Raw genomic sequence first — 20160 nt, forward strand, 5'->3', positions numbered from 1 at the left:
CATAGTCAAAGCCATATAAAGCAATCCAGTAGTCAATGTCAAACTAAATAGAGAGAAACTTGAAGCAATCTCACTAAAATCAGGGACTAGACAAGGCTTCCCACTCTCTACCTAATTACTCAGTATAGTAGTCAAATTCCTAGCCAGAGCAATCAGACAACTAAAGGAAGTCAAAGGAATACAAATTGGAAAGGAAGATGTCAAAATATCACTATTTGCAGATGATATAGTATACATAAATGATCCCAGAAATTCCACCAGAGAACTCCCAAATGTGATAAAGAAGTTCAGCAAAGTGGCTGGATATATAATTAACTCAACCAAATCAGTAGCCTTCCGCTACTCAAAAAATAAACATGGTGAGAAAGAAATTAGGGAAAGGACACCCTTCACAATAGTCACAAATAATATAAAATATCTTGGTGAGACTCTAACTAAGCAAGTGAAAGATCTTTATGACAAGAACATCAAGTCTTTGAAGAAAAAAATTGAAGATCTCAGAAGATGGAAAGGTCTAACATGCTCATGGATTGGCAGGATTAATATAGTAAAAATGGCCATTTTTCCATAACCAATCTACAGATTCAATGCAATTCCCATCAAAATTCCAACTCAATTCCTCATAGACTTACAAAGAGTAATTTGCAAATTCATTTGGAATAACAAAAAGCTCAGGGTATTGAAAACTGTCCTCAACCATAAAAGAACTTCTGGGGGAATCACTGTCCCTGACCTTAAGCTGTATTACAGAGCAATCATGATAAAAAAATGCATGGTATTGGTACAAAGACAGGCAGGTAGATCAATGGAATAGAATTGAAGACCCAGAGATGAACCCATATATCTATCATCACCTGACCTTTACAAAGGAGCTAAAACCATCTAGTGGAAAAAAGATAGCATGTTCAATAAATGGTGCTGTTTCATCTGGTGGTCAGCATGTAGAACAATGCAAATTGATCCATTCTTATCACCCTGTAAAAAGCTCAAGTCCAAATGCATCAAGAAACTCCACATAAAACCAGATACACTCAAACTAATAGAAGAAAAAGTGGGCAAGAGCCTCGAACACATGGGCATTGGAGAAAATTTCCTGAACAGAACATCAATGGCTTATGCTCTAACATCAAGAATAGACAAATGGGACTTCATAAGATTACAAAGCTTCTGTAAGGCAAAGGACACTGTCATTAGAACAGAATGGCAACCAAAAGATTGGAAAAAGATCATTACGAATCCTACATCTGATAGAGGGCAAATATCTAATATATACAAAGAGCTCAAGAAGTTAGACTCTAGAAAACCAAATAATCCTATTCGTAATGAAGTACAGAAATAAACAAAAATTCTCAACTGAGGAATATCCAATGGCCCTGAAGCACCTAAAGAAATGTTCAACATCCTTAGTCATCAGGGAAATGCAAATCAAAACAACCCTGAGATTCCATATCGCACCAGTCAGAATGCCTAAAATCAAAAAGTCAGGTGACAACAGATGGTGTTGATGATGTGAAGAAAAAGGAACACTCCTCCATGGTTGGTGTGATTGCAAGCTGGTACAACTACTCTGGAAATCAGTCTGGAGGTTCCTCACAAAATTTGTCATAGTACTACCGGAGGACCCAGATATACCACTTCTGGGCATATACTTAAAAGATGCTCCAAGATATAAGAAGGACACATGCTCCTCTATATTCATAGTAGCCTTATTTATAATAGCTAGATGCAGGAAAGAACCCAGACATCTCTCAACAGAGGAATGCATACAGAAAACATGGTACATTTATACTATGGCATTCTTCCCAGCTGTGAAAACAATGTCTTGAATTCTTAGGCAAATGAACTAGAAAGTATCTTTCTGAGTGAGGTTACCCAATCACAAAAAAAAACCCCACACACATGGTATGTACTCACTAATAAACGGATATTAGCGCAAAAGCTCAGATTACCCAATGATACAATCCACAGACCACATGAAGCTCAAGAAGAATGGCCAAAGTGCAGTTTCTTAGAGGGTGAACAAAAATATTAATAGGAGGAAATATGGAGACAATGTTTGGAGAGCAGACTGAAGGAAGGGCCATCAGGGCCATCCAAAGACTGCCCCACCTGGGGATCCAGCCCATATACCTACAGCCACCAAACCCAGCCAATATTGATGATGCTAAAAGTACATGGTGACAAGAGTCTGATACAGCTGTCTCCTGAGAATCTCAGCCAGATCATTACAAATACAGAGGTGGATGTTTGCAGCCAATCATTGAACTAAAAACGAGGTCCCTATTGGAGGAGTTGGAGAAAGGATCGAAGGAACTGAAGGGGTTTGCAACCCCACAAGAATAATACCAACCAACTAGAGCTCCCAAGGAGTAAACCACCACCCAAAAACGCACATGCACAGACCCATATCTCCAGCTGCATATGTAGCAGAGGATAGTCTTGTTGGGTACCAAGGGGAGGAGAAGCTCTTAGTCCTGCCAAGGCTCTCCCTCCAGTGTAAGGGGATGAACCCTCATAGTAGAAGGGGGAGGGGAATGTGATAGGGGGTTATGGACGGGAAACCTGGAAAGGGGATAACATTTAATATGTAAATAAAAGTATCCAATAAAAAATAAAAATAAAGAAATAGTATTCACCACATGGAAACTTCTTAGCAGGATGGACACCAGATCCAAGTTAGACCAAACAGATTCTCTCAAGAATGTGAACCACTGATGGATCTAACGGTTGAAAAATATGGAGCGGGGTTGCGGATTTAGCTCAGTGGTAGAGCGCTTGCCTAGGAAGCGCAAGGCCCTGGGTTCGGTCCCCAGCTCCGAAAAAAAAAAAAAAACCAAAAAAAAAAAAAAAAAGAAAAAAGAAAAATATGGAGCAGTACCCAATTAATTACTCAAGTTGATCCTGGCATTGGCAGCATGTTCCTCTAGCTACCTGCCCTACTGTTCTGGGTTCCCGAATGAAAGACACACATGCATAGTCTTTATGTTTTCATATGCTTAAAACAGCTTAATGGTTGGGCTACTTCTTAACCTCCACGTGGCTAATCCACATCCTTCTGTTATTCCTGAGTTACTACTTAATAAATTCTACATTTCATCTTTGTTATCGTGGACCCAGTGGGGGTTGGGGTTGGCTCTTGGACTGCGATCCTCAGACTCCTATAGTAGCTATGCTTTTTGTCCAGCACCTTCTCAGGTGTAGCATCTTCTCACCTTCTACTAGCATAGTGGATCTCCTCTTTTTCCTTCCTTGAGCCCTTGCCCAGGAATCCTAAAAGTCCCACCTCTGTCTGCCCTGCCCATCATCAACTGACTACTGATAACTTTATTTACCAGTCAGGGCCAACCCAGGGGCAGGGTCCCCCAGTGTCTTACATGCCTACGTTCAGATTTTTGCACAATTTTGGCAACCCAAATAAATATAATATAAGCAGCATTAGGCCAAACCCACTATAGAATTAGTTACTTTCCATGATGGTGCTTTAAATTACCTTATTTCCAGGTGCTTAGGTTTCATTGCTGTGGCAGAATCTATTACAAACAACAGAAAGTGAGGAAAGAATTATTTTGGTGGTTGGTTCTAGAAGTTTTTGTTTATGATCACTGACTGGACTCTTGTTTCTGGGCTACAGTGAGACAGACAGAACATTATGTCAGGGCCATGAGGTGACATGAAGCTCCTCAAATTCTTGTAAACAGAAGGCATAGAGACTAAGAAGAAGGAGTTGTGGACAAGGTATACCTTTCCAGGGCACATTCCAAATGAGCTATATACCCTCTGTAGCTGGGTCCTACCTCTTTCTTTCTAACACCTCCCAATAATGACATCACATTTTAATTCTGCTACTGGATTAATCCACCGATAAGATCACACAGCCTTTGAAAAATAATCACTCCCTCAAACCTCTGGGTTTGAGGAGCCTTTGAAAACCATTTCTCTTCTAAGCCACACTATTTCCACTCTTAAGTTTTAGTATATTATTTATTGTGGATATTAGTCAAAGTTTATCTGCCTTGTATTTATTCATTTAACTTATAAATGATTTAGAAAAAATTAAATAGGATGATTTTAAGCACTAACCACAGTGTCTGTCACAAGTATACAATGAAAAAAACTATGTACTTAAGGACAGTAGTATAGATGAAATCAGAATGTGTACATGTTTTTTTTTCCTTTTCTTTTTTTCGGAATTGGGGACCGAACCCAGGGACTTGAGCTTGCTAGCCAAGCGCTCTACCACTGTGCTAAATCCCCAACCCACCCCCCCTTTTTTTTTGAGTGAATCGTTAACCACTACTTACAGCAGGTAATTCTAAGAATGCAATTCATGTCCAGATATTAAGGTAGTGGTACTTGAATTCCTATTAAAAGGGTGAGTTTAATGGTGTGCACCACATTATATCAGAACATATTGTACCTGTTCTCTTTAGATAAACAATGGTGATGCATTAAAATTATCACTCCCCCAGAATTAATTACACTAACCTCTGGAAGGAACATATTTGGTGTTCAGTTCCAAAGGATCCATCTCAACATTAAGCATTTCCTTAAGAAATTAACAAAATCAGGTGATGGTCTGTCTCCTCTGACCATCTGGGTTTCAGACCTAATGGCAGCTGATGAGTTCTTTCTGTTGACTTTTTAAGTTCAGGTGGAAACAGCATTTTGGTTTTTATTATTATACATGCTTCAGTTCACACTTACTCTCTAAGGAAAATTAAGTAAATAGATTAGGAAAAACTAGCCAGGGGATAATTCCAGGCTCTGTCCTGATCCTTTAATTAGAAAATGTGTTTAGGCTTCAAAGTTAAATATTTCTAGAGAAGCTTAATTAAAAATAGATAAAACCATTAAAAGGCAGAAATAGAATTACAAGATTTAGCCTCATGGAAAAATCAGTAGGTGGTTAATAAGAGACCAAAATAATTTCCTTGTCCACATATAGCAGCTATGTACTATTCAGTTAACCAATTACCAAACATTTGTGAAATATTTTGCATATGCATTCAGCCACTGACAGAGCAGGTGGAAGTCACTATATCTGATGCACAAAATGGAAACGAAGAACTTCAAAGTCATAGACTAATTTGAAGAACCAACTTCATGATCAGTTCAGTGTTTTATTTACTGTTCTTTTGTTCTTTTTTTTTTTTTTACTGAAAATTGTACCATTAGATCAACCTTGAAGGGAATTTTGAATGAAATAGTGCCTATCTTGGTAAATAGCAATAAATCATTCATCATAATCATCTTAAGATGTGAAACTCCATAATAATGTTATCTTTAAGCTCCTGTGAATAATTTAAGAATATATTTGATTCAAAGATTCAAAGGTTTTTAGTCTCTGATGCTCTACCACATTGGTGTGAGCCAAGCAAGGCTAATATGTTGGTGGGGAGCAAACTTGCTCCCCTCTTGGTGTAAGAAAACAACCAGAGAGAAGAAGCCAGGACCCCAATATCTCTTTCAATGGTATGAATCAGTGATCTAATGTCCTTCAAACAGACCCCCACTTTAAGGATCCTTTAAAGGATCCGTCCTTCCTAGTAATTCCATATTCTGGGGACAAATCCCTAATGATACCAGCCGTTACACTATATGCATTTGTTCTATAACAATGAGTTTAGTACTAACTATGAAGATTTATCAAATAGGAGGAAACATTGAATCATCAAGTACAACATTGGAAAGCCTTAATTTGTTGAGTTTCTTCACAACCTGGGGAAGAGTTTCATAGAGTGGGAGTGGGAAAATTTGAATTTGTGGTTTTCCCTATCTGAGCTGTACTATCTTCTTGGAGTCATTCGTGGTACATTTCATTTTCCAACTCTTACGACTTCTATCAGCAATTCTTAGAGTTTTACTTTCCAAACACAGTCTCTGGCCACACCTTACCACCTCTACTGTTGACACCCCAGGCCAATCTCCATCCTCTTGTCTTGGTAATAGGTGTTGTTAATTTGTACTTAACAGGTTTTCATTTTATTCTGCATTTATGAAAAGTTAATTTTTTTCATAGTAGTAATTCAGAAGATGCATATCCTACATCACTCTTCTGCTCCCAATTCTCCAATAGCTTCTCAATCATTTTGAATGAAATTACATGTGCTCACCAAGGTCTGGGTGTGTCTGTGAATGCTGATTATGGAAACTTTTGTCATATTTCTCTCACCTCATTCATTAGTACCAGATTTTCCCCCATTAGATCGTGCCCATGAACCTCAGACTCTTAACACTGACTTTTCTATACTTGAGGTATCAATGCCTATTTCACAACAGTTTATAAATGACAGACACCAAAAGACAATCACTGGTAAATTGTAATAGGAAAAACAACTTGAAGAAGGTAACCTGAGTAGTTTAGAAAGCAGTATAAAATGATGTATGCATTCATCTACGCAAACTGCAGTACACTTAGAGGCTTATAAATGGTGGTTACTCCTTTGTCCTTGAGGTTAGAAAGTCCAAACAAAGGCAGCAATGAATTCACTATTGTGTGAATAGTAAATGTTTCACATGCAACAATCATTCATTATGGAAGATGTAAGTTTACTGAAATGCAGTGGCTTATTATATTAGGGCACTGGAATGATTAGTGTTAATTGTCAACTTTATATAATATAGAATCACCTGGGTGGAAAGTCTCAGTGAAGGATTGTATGCATTCAGTTGACCTACAGACATGAGGATGCATTGTCTTAATTAAGTTAATTCATGTTCAAAGATCAAGTTCACTGTGGATGGAGAGACAGGCATTTCTGAATAGGATCAGAGTGGAGAATGAACCCAAGGAGAAAGAGGCAAGCAAACAAGCATGCTTGAAATATTTGTCTATCCTGGCTATGAATGGATGTGACAGCTTTCAGTCTTCTGCCTAAGTAACTTTACCACAGAGCTGTTTATTAGGGTATTTTATCACATCATAAATGAACCTATAATAGGCACTGATTCCATTCATGAAACCATGCTCTCATGATCCTATCACCACTTACAGTCCTTACCTCTTACTTTCATCTCCTCAGGGGTTAGGTTGATGGCTCATTGAGACAGCATACAGATTCACTCTGTAGAATTAAGTAGAAAACAACAATAAACAGAAAGATCATAAGTTAGCTTACATGACAAAAAAGAACTTCCATTAATTAATCAATAACAATTCAACAACACATTTTAAACTTCTTTGTGCACATTTTTATTGTGTTTATTTTTCCATCTAAATGTTATAAATGTCATATTTGGAAGGGTCTTGATATTGGGGGAGTACAATGAAGGGAGAAATCAAGAGGCAGAGAAACAATGACCACAATGGAAACTGGATGTGAAATTCATGGAAGAAATTGTTATGTGTAGTTAGAAAATGGTTACTGATCAAGATGCAGATGGAGTCTCTGAAGAATGAACACTGAAGAAGTATGCACCTGTTTATTTTGAAATAACCCAAGTTTTTTCTTACTAGTACTGTGATGGTTTATATATACTTGGCTCAGGAAATGGCACTATTAGAACTTGTTGCCCTGTTGGAGTAGATGTGAGTACTTGAGGTTAGAAAGTCCAAAGGCAGCAATGAATTCACTATTGTGTGAATAGTACATGTTTCACACGCAACACTCATTCACTATGGAAGATCTACGTTTACTGAAATGCAATGGCTTATTTTATTAGGGCACTGGAATGATTAGCATTAATTGTCAACTTGATATAATGTAGAATCACCAGGGTGGGAAAGTCTCAATGAAGGATTGTATGCATTGGGTTGACCTATGGACATGTTGGAATAGGTGTGTCACTCTGAGCATGGGCTTTAAGACCCTCATCCTACCTACCTGGAAACCAGTATTTTGCTAGCGGCTTTCAGATGAAGATGTATAACTCTCAGCTCTGCTCATCATGCTTGCCTAGATGCTGCTCTGCTTCCACCTTGATTATGGTGGACTGAACATCTGAAGCTGTAAGCCAGCCCAGTTAAATACTGTCCTTTATAGACTTGCCTTAGCCATGGAGTTTGTTCACAGTAGTAAAACCCTAACCAAGACAAGTACTTTCAGCCTATTCATGGTTTTGTAAAAGCTATTGCAAGAAGTTAAATGATTATTTGGCCCAGTTATGTATGTTTTTCTTCTGTAGGGTTGAGTATAATGAAACCACATGCTACTGAACTCCATGATATGGAATGGTAACAACATTTCTGCTTTAGCAGGAGCATCAGTAAACTAGTTAAAGCTTTATCACTCTTACCCAGTACAAGAGAGAAGAGCTGACAGGGTAGGATTAAACAAACCGGAAAGAAAAAATATCCTTGACTCTCTACTAAACTTCACCGGGCAGAAACTCAACAATCCGTACTCTATTAGGAACTTCCTGTAATACACTAACATCAATACAATTGTTATAACATGAATAATTCTCTTTTTCTAAAGACAAAAATGTAAACTTGTTACAACCAGATATAAACATCACAGTTTATAATTTCCTGAGCTTTAAAGCAAGACTATCTCGTCGCTGTAAATATTTATTCAGTAATTATTAAATAGATCAGTGCGGCATGCTTGCTCCAGCTGGAAGTGAGCACACATCTTGCTGCTCCTCACGCTACTGTATAAATCATTCTTCCAATAAGGCTAAGAATGGTGGTTCTGACTGATGCTGTTCCAGACGTTGACTATGCTCTCACAGAGCACTCACCAGATGAAGTCCTCAAAATGTGAAAGCTAAACAGAAGACTGTACTTTGAGGTTATTTCTCTCATCTGAGTTTTCATTAATTGGACTCAAAAGGAATGTTCTTCTTGCAAAACAAAACAAAATAAAATAAAACAAAATGATACAAATAAAATGCAGTAAAAATAGTGATGAGGGCTGGAAACAGTTCATCATTTTGAGTTCTTGTTGCTCTTGTAAAGGCCCCAGGTTCAGTTCGCATCACCTACTTATTTAAGCTAACAATTACCTGCCCTTTTCTGATATCCATGAGTATCCACCAACATGCAAATATCTCTATATCTATCTATCTATCTATCTATCTATCTATCTATCTATCTATCTATCTATCTATCTATCCATCCATCCATACATCCATCTCCCTTGATAAAGGTATTCTGTGGTGACAGTTTTCTTAAATAGAAATATTATAAAAGTATATATTTGTTTTATAATAAGGTGTGGGATATGGGAGTGCTTGAGATAGTCCAGAGCAGCTGACTATGATTTGCCTTGTGCTCTAGCAGGAGTGTGATTTTTCCAGCTTTAGATAGTTTCTGTGTTTGAGTGATATTTGGGACTTGGGAAACCCTTCAGAAGATAGGGTCCCAAGATGCAAGGTGGGTTGTTGGCTGTTTGTTGTGGTTTATTAAATAGGTGTGAAAAGAAGAAATATGAAAGTGAAAAAAATTAGATATCCTGCCAGCAAAGATCAATGTTGCCCCAAGGAACCTGACACCCTTAATCAGCAGGAAGTGGACTAAGGATAAACATCACCCCTTTTTCCTCTATCAATATTTGCTCTTCTATCTAGTATTAGGAGATTGAAAGGGTGAGGAAAAGATGGAAAAAGATGAACCCATAAAGTAGATAACTCCAGTTACATGTTTCCTCCCATTACGTGAAATTCTCTTTATCTGCTGGGAATCTGTTCCAAGGAATTTCTTCCTTGCCTTTATTCTTAAATAATCTACATTTCAGCTTTCAAATCTGATATTTAGGTTCAGTGGTGCATCAGTATCCCTAAATATTGTCATCCCTACCGTGTCCATAAGCTGTTTAAGCATAAACATGTAGCTTCAAGTTCTGAAGGCTGGGAAATCATGATTGCGGTCTGCTGGTGTATAGTTTTGGATGCAGTTGCCATTTTGATTTGTGTATGATGGTTTCCTTTATGATTTGCATATGACAGCTTCCTTCTTGAACCTCACACAGTGAACAGAAAAGAAGACTTGCAATGTACTTTAAATATACATCTCTGTCTTTAAGTATACATGTGTACTAGTTTCCCCCAAACAAATCTATTCAAAATACTATTTTTAAGATATTGCAAACAAGGCAAGTAAGATACCTCAGTGGTTACAGGTGATGGCTGCCAAGCCTGATAACCAGAGGTCAATCCCCAGACCAACACAATGAAGGAGAGAATGAACACTTGAAAAATTTCTTCTAAGACACAGACACAGACACTCCCACACACATAAACATGCCATTTCTCCCCTCACCACCAGCAACAATAGCACACACTGGTAAATTATATAATTAAATCTAAATCATTAAATTAATTTTTAATGGTCCACAAAATAATGAAGTCAGAAACATATTATGTCTTGTTGTTTCCACACTTAGAGAATTTACAATTCTAAAATAGGTGTACTTGAGGGTCTTTCAAAAGTTCTATATGCTTTTATTTGTTTAATATCAATTAAGGAAATGTATCATGTTAAAGCATGTGTTGATTTTGACCTTTTGGTGTTGATGCTTAATAATTATGCCTCCACTGCTATACTTCATGGTTCTCAACTATCCAAACTTAGGAAATGAAATTCTAATTTGAACCATGCCACTCAAGAAGCAACTGCTTATTCCACTCCCATGGCATATACCCACTCTAAAACATGTGGGTCAGATCTTCTGAATACTTGTTAATATTGTGGATACATTTTCAATTTACTGTTATGTAACTTGGTTAATTTTTTAAAAAGAAAACTTGGCTAATTTAAAAATAAATGAAATCAGATACAGTTGTCATTAAAATTAGCATCTCGAAAAACAAGAACTGAGTCCAGTTTCCACAGTTACAGGTCAACTGTTGTGAGATAGATAACATTTAAGTGTTAAGCAGAACACATCATCAAAGTGATTTCAAGTTACAGGAATCAAAGAAAGTAATGGTCTTAGAGATAGAAAGATGGCTTCACAGTTAAAAGCATTTGCTGCTCTTTCAGGAGGCCTGGGTTCAGTTCCTAATATCCACAGAGGGTGGCTTTGAACTCTCTGTAATGCTAGCTCTATGGGAACAGGTCTTCAGATGTCCACAGGCATCTGTACACAAATGCCACAAACATACCATGCACACACAGAGACACACATAAGCACAAACCCACATACACTTGTACACGCGTGCCCACATAAAAAATTAAATAAATATTAAAATATAAAGGTTGCAGTGCAGTGGATCTTGGTGTTTGAAACATTTAGACATTCAGTCAATTTTACCCTAAAATGCACAGCCATCTTGCTCTATGGTTGATATTGTGTGAAGTGAGTACTTCCCTGTAATGGGCAACTCAGCAGAGAGAGAGAGAGAGAGAGAGAGAGAGAGAGAGAGAGAGAGAGAGAGAGAGAGAGAGGACAATATAAGGTAATGAACCATGGTTCTTTCTCTTAAAGTCTTATTAGTACATAAAATGTACTTAGACTTTCATCCAGTGACTGATTTGGCTGGTAATTTATGAGGACTCTGCAGTATACCCAACCTGAGGTCCATTCCCTTATTACAGATTAGTGCTAGTAAGCCCTGGGTTTCTCTAAAGTACAGGGCGTTTAGTGTGTATGAAGAACTTCTTTGAACCCCTTCTCATGTCTCTGTGTTATTCAGTGTGTTCAACATTTCATTTTGTCAAACTGAATGGAGTTCATTTTTTCTAAGCTCTTAGTCTTGCTAATGATGTTTAATTGCCTTGATTCCTGGTCACAATGGGTATTTTCTTTTTAGAGAGGGGGGGCTACAAAGTCTTATCACTTAGCATAGGCTAATTATATGCATCATGCATTTGGGAACCATTTCTTAGTCAATGAGATTTAAAGAATATCCAAAATAATATTAAAATAAGTATGATATAAATAGACCATGAATGAGACAAATGATAAACAATCTATTATTGATTGTGAAAGAACTCCCTCTTTCATTAAAGTAACATTTGTCTTGCTCTGCTTGTATTAAAAAAAAACAATTTAAACATTCAAAATGCATCCAAGGAGAAAAAAAACCTGTTGTTTCTTTTCTTATGTTAGGAAGAAAGCTGCTTCAGAAATGACATGAACACTAGACTCAGCAGGTAGATGCGTAGAACCCAAACTATCTGTGACATTGAGGATGACCTCTACTCCTCAGTTGACCAATTTGAAAAAGGGCATTTTGACTGGGGTCCTCTAGGGAACATCCATGGATGTTGGTGCAACGTCATTCTGATTGCATTTGTATGTGCCTACAGCATCCTTTTTGAGTAGCATCACTATATTCCTTTGATTTGTAAGAAAGTACAGTGGCTAGGAAAAATGTCTGTCATGCCATCAAGTGGTTGCAACCCTCAAACATTAAGGACGTTGCCAAGAAAAACAATGTTCTAACAATTAGTAAACTTATTAGTTACTTATATATTTTTCTTAGAGAAATATTCAGTCACTTGACTTATTTTTAATTGGGTTGCTTTATTATTTACTTTTGATAGTTCTTTATATATTTTGGAGATTTGAAAATGCTTGCATGTATGACTCAGAGCTATTTTCTGTCATTATGTAGGCAGTATTTTTCACTGTCCCAATACCATATATAAATAGAACCAGAAAACAGACTTTCTTCTGTACTACCTAATTGGAAAACGGAGCCCCAGACAAAAATAATTGAAAGAGGTAAAGGAGGTCATGTCACACTGATTATGGGAAAGAACATTCCCCTAAAATGACATGATTCTAAACATATACATTAAATGGAAACATGATGCACACCTTGCTTTATAAGATAAATAATATCAAATATAAAGTCGAAGATTTATACCAATGTAATAATAATGACATTGGTAACATATATTCAGTAGTTGACAACACATTGAGACAAAAGTAAATAAATACATAAACAGAGAAACCCATGAGCTAAATGTCACAATAGGTAAAATGTTACTGTTAAAACAGTAACAGAAACAAACAGACAAAAACAAAACAAAACAAAAACCCTATAGAATATTCTACTTTAATACCAAGAATGGGCATTTTTCTCATGAGTGCTGGACTTCCTCTAAAATAGATCATATAACAGAACACATACCAAGAGTTATCAAATATAGGAAAGTTGAAATAACAATTTGTGTTATATCTGAACATAAGGGAACATAGGCTCAGCAGGATTTAACAATGTATTACTGAATAATAAATAGGTCATTGAAGAAGTCAAAAGAGGGTTAAAAAAATTCCCAGACTGAAATGAAAAGAAAACTATGAGAAAGAAAAACATACAAAGCATGATTAAAGCAGTTTAAGAAGTAAATTTATAGTCATAAGTACCCAAAATAAAAGTCAAAGATCTTAAATAGTATTTTTGTACCTTACAGTCTTGAAAAGCAAAACAAAGCCAAATCCAAAATCAGGCAATATAAAGAAATAATTAAGATTGGGGTAAAAGTTAACAGATTCGGATCAAAGCCCAGCAGTCAAATTCCCACTAGAAAATGGGTTTTCTGACAAAAAGACAGATCCTTCTTTTATTTTCATCATCTGGCATGTTACATCCTTCTAATAGCAAGTTATTAAGCTATGTTAGTAATAGAATGACACATCTACCTTTCAACTTTCATATTGTACTACATGTGTATGGAGTTCTAAAACATAATCACTGTGGAGAGCCAGCTGCAGTCAGCCAAACTGACTTAAGGCTAAGGAACGCAGACTAGGAGGGACTTAGATAAGCAATCACAGGAACTGCCTGGGTGCAGAATCTCTTGACCCCAGACATGTGCATCATAAGGAAGTTCTTGAAATAGTCTTATATGGAAAACGGATGTCTGCTGAGCCTTGCACAAGATATCTATTGTTTCATTACTTATGCTATGGAGAGATAATTTTACCTATGTCAGCACATCTGGGGTAGAAATATGGCGCAGTGAAAATAAAGTTGCTTTAGTGCAAGCAGGAGTCATGCTATAACGTAGTCAGTCTTTCTTTTTCAATCCTTACTCCCTCCCCTGATAACCTGTTCACTGACTGAACAGGCTTGGTCAAATCACACAGTGTCTTCATGGAAGAGGTTAGTATTGAAGAAACCAGTTACTTTTAAATTTGAAAGAAAGCAAGGAGGAATTTATAGGAGAATATGGAGAGAGAAATGGGAAGGGAGAAGTGATGTAATTATAACCTCACACACACACTAAAGAAAGTAAAGTATAAGAAACCTACTCTAAAATTAGGAACAAAATCAATGGTTTTACCAAAAACTTGGAGCTTAAAGGAGACATCAATTAGAAATTATTAATAAGCAGTTATAGTTGGGTAAAAGAATTTATGCTTGTGGCAAAAATGGGGAATTTAATTTAAAGTAGACACAATATTAGATTATGTGCTGCCTTAAAAAATAAAAAGAACAAAACATAGGGAGACATAACAATAGAAACCGAAGAAATTCTAAAAACAATCAGATTCTATTACAAAAGCCTATACTCAACAGAACTGGAAATCTGGATGAAATGGACAATTTTCTAGACAAATACCAGGTACTGAAGTTAAATCAGGATCAGATAAACCATCTAAATAGTCCCAAACCCCCTAAAGAAATAGAAACAGTTATTAAAAGTCTCCCAACCAAAAAAAGATTAGGACCAGATGCGTTTAATGCAGAATTCTATCAAACCTTCATAGAAGCCTTAATACCAATACTCTACAAACTATTCCACAAAATAGAAACAGAAGGAACACTACCCAATTCCTTTTATGAAGCCACAATTATGCTCATACCTAAACCACACAAAGACCCAACAAAGAAATAAAACTTCTGACCAATTTCCCTTATGGATATTGATGAAAAATTACTCAATAACATTCTCACAAACTGAATTCATGAACACATCAAAACGATCATCCATCATGATCAAGTAGGATTCATCCCAGGGATGCAGGGATCGTTCAATATATGGAAATCCATCAAAGTAATCCTCTATATAAACAAACTCAAAGCAAAATCCATTAGATGCTAAGAAAGTATTTGACAAAATTCAATACCCCTTCATAATAAAAGTCCTGGAGAGATCAGGAATTCAAGCCCCATAACTAAACATAGTAAAAGTAATATACAGCAAACAAGTAACTAACGTTAAACTGAATGGAGAGAAATTGAAGCAATCCCACTAAAATCAGAGACTAGACAAGGCTGCCCAATCTCTCCCTACTTATTCAATATAGTTCTCGAAGTATTAGCCAGAGCAATCAGACAACATAAAGAGGTCAAACAGATAAAAATTGGAAAGGAAGAAGTCAAAATATCACTATTTGCAGATGATATAATAGTATACTTAAGCGACCCCAAAAATTCAACCAGAGAACTCCTAAGCCTGGTAAACAACTTCGACAAAGAGGCTGGATATAAAATTAACTCAAACAAATCAGTAACCTTCCTCTACTCAAAGTATAAATAGGCTGAGAAAGAAATTAGGGAAATGACACCCATCACAATAGTTCCAAATAATATAAAATATTTCAGTGTGGCTCTTAACAAGCAAGTGAAAGATCTGTATGACAAGAACTTCTGTTCTCTGAAGAAAGAAATTGAAGAACTCAGACATTGGAAAGATCTCCCATGCTCATGGATTGGCGGGATTAATATTGTAAAATTGGCATCTTGCCCAAAGCAATCTACAGATTCAATGCAATCCCCATCAATATTCCAACTCAATTCTTCATAGAAGTAGAAAGAGCAATTTGCAAATTCATTTGGAATAATACAAAAACCAGCATAGTGAAAACTATTTTCAATAATAAAAGAACTTCTGGGGGAATCACCATCCCTGACCTCAGGCTATATTGCAGAGCTATAGCGATAATAACTATATAGTATTGGTATAAAGACAAGCAGGTAGATCAGTGGGATAGAATTTAAGACCCAGAAATGAACCTACATACATATGATCACTTGAAATTTATAAAGGAGCTAAAACCTTACAATGGAAAAAAAAAGTATTTTGAACAAATGGTGCTGGTTCAACTGGAGGTCAGCATATATAAGAATGCACATCAATACGTTCTTATTGCCCTGTACAAAGGTCAAGTCCAAGTGAATCAAGGCCCTCTACATAAAACCAGATACACTCAACTTAATAGAAGAAAAGTTATCCTTATGCTTTCAGATCAACAATTGAGAAATGGAACTTCCTAAAATTGCAAAGCTTCTGTAAGGCAAAGAACACTGTCATTAGGAGAAAACGGTAACCAACAGGTTGGGAACTGATCTTTACTAATCCTACACATATAAAAGGGCTAATATCCAATATATCCAAAGAACTCAAGAACTTAGGCTTCAGAGAATCAAATAACCCTATTAAAATGGGGTACGGAGCTAAACAAAGAATTCTCAACTGAGGAATATTGGAGGACCTGGAAGGACCTAAAAAATGTTCAACATCCTTAGTCATCTGGGAAATGCAAATTGAAACAACCCTGAGATTCCACCTCACACCAGTCAAAGTGGCTAAGATAAAAAAGTCTCAGGTGACAACAGATGCTGACAAAGGTGTGAAAAAAGAGGAACACTCCTCCATTGTTCGTGAGAATGCAAGCTGGTACAGACACTCTGGAAATCAGTCTGTCCTCAGAAAATTGGACATAGTACTACCTGAGGACCAAACTATGCCACCCCTGGGTTATATCCAAATGATACTTTTACATATAACAAGGACACATACTCTACCATGTTCACAGCAGCCTTATTTATAATAGCCAGAAATTGGAAAGAACCCAGATGTTCTCAACAGAAGAATGGATACAGAAAGTGTGGTGTGTTTACACCATGGATTCCTACTCAGCTATCAAAAATAGTGACCTCATGAAATTCAGAGGCAAATGGATGGAACTGGAAAATATCATGCTGAGTGAGGTAACCCAATCACAAAAAAAAACCACACATGGTATGCACTCACTGATAAGCAGATATTAGCCAAAAAATTTGAATTACCCAGGATATAATCCACTGACTACATGAAGCTCAAGAAGAAGTACAACCAAAAGTGAGGATGCTTCAGTCCTTCTTAAAAGGGGAAACAAAAATATTCATAGGAGGAGATACTGAGACAAAGTTTGGAGCAGAGTCTGAAGGAATGGCCAATCTTTGAGACTGTCCCACGTTGAGATCCAGCATATATACATACACCCACCAAACCTAGACTATATTGCTGATGACAAGAAGTGCATGGTGACAGGATCCAGATATAGCTGCCTCCTGTGAGGCTTTGCCAGAGCATGACAAATACGGAGGTGAATGCTAGCAGCAAATGATTGAACTGAGAATGGAGTCCCCATTGGAGGAATTAGAGAAAGGATTGAAGGAGTCGAAGGGGCTTGCAACCCCATAAAAACAACAATACCAAACAACCAAAGCTCCAAGGGACTACACTTGATCTTAGCCAAAAGGCCGAGAAGCGATGCTCCAAGGGACTAAATCACTACCCAAGGAGTATACATGGACAGGCCCATGGCTCCAACTACATATGTAGCAGAGGATGGCTTTGGTGGGCACCAATGGGATGAGAAGCCCTTGTTCTTGCCAAGGCTCTATGCCCCAGTGTAGGAGAATGTCTGAGTCGAAGGCAGGAGGAGATGGGTGTTTGGGGAGGGGGAATACCCTTATAGAAGAAAGGGGAGGTGGGATAGGATGGGGGTTTATGGACGGAAAACCAAGAAAGGGAATAACATTTGAAATGTAAACAAAGAATATCCCATAAAAAAGAGTAAATATTAAAAAAATCATCAATTTATGTAACTAAAACATGTGAATTTTAACAAACAATGTAAACTAAAAACTTAAGCAAAAACATCTATATTAGTAGAGAAACCATAATGTCATCTACTGTTGAACTGATTCCTTAATAATATTAAAATATTTAAGTTCTTATATTTTAGGAAAAACCAAGTATTAAATTGTTTAAATTTGTTGTAAAAAAAAAAGCAAGCCAAAACAAGCAAATGAACAAACAAACAAACAAAAATACTACAATACCAACCAACCAGAGCTCCCAGGGACTAAACTGCCATCCAAAGCGTACACATGGACAGACCCGTGGCTCCAGGCACATGTGTAGCAGAGGATGGCCTTGTAGGGCATCAATGGATGGAGAAGTCTTTGGTCTTGCCAAGGCTTCATGCCCCAGTGTAGGGGAATGTCAGGACAGGGAGGTGGGAAGGGGTCTGTAGTTGGTGGGGGAATACTCTCATAGAAGCAGGGGGAAGGGTTATCGGATGGGGGACTTATGGACAGGAAACCCGGAAGGGAGCTAACCTTTGGAAGGTAAATAACACTATCCAATTTAAAAAGAAGCAAAACAGAAAGAAAGAAAGAGAGAGAGAGAGAGAGAGAGAGAGAGGGAGAGAGAGAGAGAGAGAGAAAAGAAATAAAAGTTGTAGAGAAGTGGCTGAAGTTTCTAGTGCCCGAATGTATGACTTCATTGACTAAAGTATCTAGTCTGTGTCTTCTCTGCAGGGCATGGCATTTGGTGAGGCAGAATCCAGGGAGTTTCACTGTGCTTTCCCCACCCACTGGAACAGGTGCTGGGCTGTAGGGAAGCACTGAGGCCAGGGTCCTGGGTTTCTCAGGCTCTAGGACATCCAGTTGCCTGCTACTGGGAGTGGTTGAAGAGCAGAAAAGGGAGTCTTCTCAGTGGGGGTCATTGTGCTTAGTTGGCAAAAGAAGGCTTGGTGGTGGTTGTGGCTGGGAGCAGAAAGGAGAGGCCTTCGGTGGGAGATTAGGCTGCAGCTCTGTAGGCAAAGGCCTTCTCCATGGATCCATGGCTCCTCATGGTGGATATTGGTGAAAAGAGACAGTCTGTGGTTCTAAACAGTTTACTGTCATGGCAGAAAATGGATGTGTAAAACCACATCCCACTTCTCAGGGTGTGCCTGAGATTAAATACCTTTTTATTTCAGGGAGGAGTGTTTGTGAAGGGAAGCTGAGCCCTCTGAGCCCCTAGGTGCCTCATTAACATGGAGAACTATGTCTTGAGCCTACAGGACATGTTTCTTTTGTGTGAGAGGCATGACACATGTTCCAGGTCAGGAGTCTGGCAGGGAGCTGAGTCACCTAAGGTTCTGGTATGTGGCCACCTAGTCTCTGACTCTCAACCTGCTTTACCATACCAAACTTCCTGGCATGGTTTTACATGAGCTGTGAGAGATATCTCAACCTAAGTACTAACCAAAGCTACATAAAAAGAAAAGACAGCAGTGGTTAGAATATGAATGACCTAGGAGGAGACAGTTATGTTTATATGAAATACTTAGTAAAATAATTTAGAAATACATAGCACTACAGGAAACTGAGGAAGGCTGAGAGTGGGACAATTAGTCTTCTCCAGGGAAGAGACACCAATTGGTTATTAATACCAAATGGTCACCACCATAAAGATACATACAAGTAATTTTGTGCAGACAAAGCAGGCTGTATTTGGGAATATACACGTGTATATGCATACATTTGTGCATGTAATAACAACTAATTTTAAAAGAGGCTTTGCATTTTAAAGACAGCAAGGAAAGGTCTATAGCAGGTTTTGAAGGGAGGAAAAGGAAAAGCAAAATTATGTAATTAAAAGGAAAAGATGAGATTTAATTTTTTTCTTAAGTTATTTTTAATTCATAATAAAAATAAAAAGATCCAGGTTCTGGTTCATGGCCATCCAGGCAGTGTCAAACATGGGTTTCCTCTTCTGTGATAGACCTCCTTGGAGCAATCATTGTTTGGCCACTCCCACAAGCTCTGAAAGACCATTGGCTAGCACATCTCTTAGGAAGAACTGGCTGTGGATTGAAGGTTTTCTGGCTTGGTTGGAGTCTCTGTCCAAGCACTGGATGCCATGCCTGGTAGCAGAAAATAGCCAGTTTAGGCTCCATACCCTCCATTACTAGGAGTAATATAGGTGGGAGGTGGTAGGGTAGGAGTAGGAGAAGTAGAAAGAGGGGAGAGTCTGTAGTCGAGATGTGCTGTATGAGAGAATAAGTAAGAAGAAAAAACACAAAAGATAAAAATATCTAGTTAAATTAGTGAGTTAAATGGCACAGTAAGTATCTTTGTAGAATGACTAGACTTCAGTTTAATAAAGATGCAAAAGGCCATTTAGGCACAGAGATGCTGATTTTATTTTTTCAAAGAGTCCGGTTATATAGTCAAGTCTTGCTGAAAAAATTATGATCTTTCTGCCTCAACCTCTCATGC

General features: G+C 37.6%; 1 protein-coding gene and 1 pseudogene across 7 annotated transcripts in view; both read right to left on the minus strand.

Moving 5' to 3' along the window:
- LOC147996270 (uncharacterized) overlaps positions 1 to 20160 on the minus strand; it is a 250959-nt gene that overhangs the window by 142898 nt on the left and 87901 nt on the right. For 3 of the 7 annotated variants that reach the window (XM_087640439.1, XM_087640434.1, XM_087640435.1), the window contains one exon: positions 19367 to 19805. In XM_087640439.1, the coding sequence (XP_087496565.1) occupies positions 19732 to 19805 (74 nt within the window). In that variant the 3' untranslated portion in view covers positions 19367 to 19731. Of the gene's footprint in view, positions 1 to 3490; positions 3531 to 7001; positions 7065 to 19366; positions 19806 to 20160 lie in introns of those variants that run through there. The other 4 variants (XR_015674851.1, XR_015674848.1, XM_087640451.1 and 1 more) reach the window with 2 other exon arrangements.
- Positions 17241 to 17379, minus strand: LOC148006692 (U2 spliceosomal RNA; annotated as a pseudogene).

This window comes from Rattus norvegicus, chromosome 2, assembly GCF_021556685.1.
Source record: "Rattus norvegicus strain SHRSP/BbbUtx chromosome 2, alternate assembly SHRSP_T2T, whole genome shotgun sequence".
In the NCBI taxonomy this organism is placed as follows: domain Eukaryota; kingdom Metazoa; phylum Chordata; class Mammalia; order Rodentia; family Muridae; genus Rattus; species Rattus norvegicus.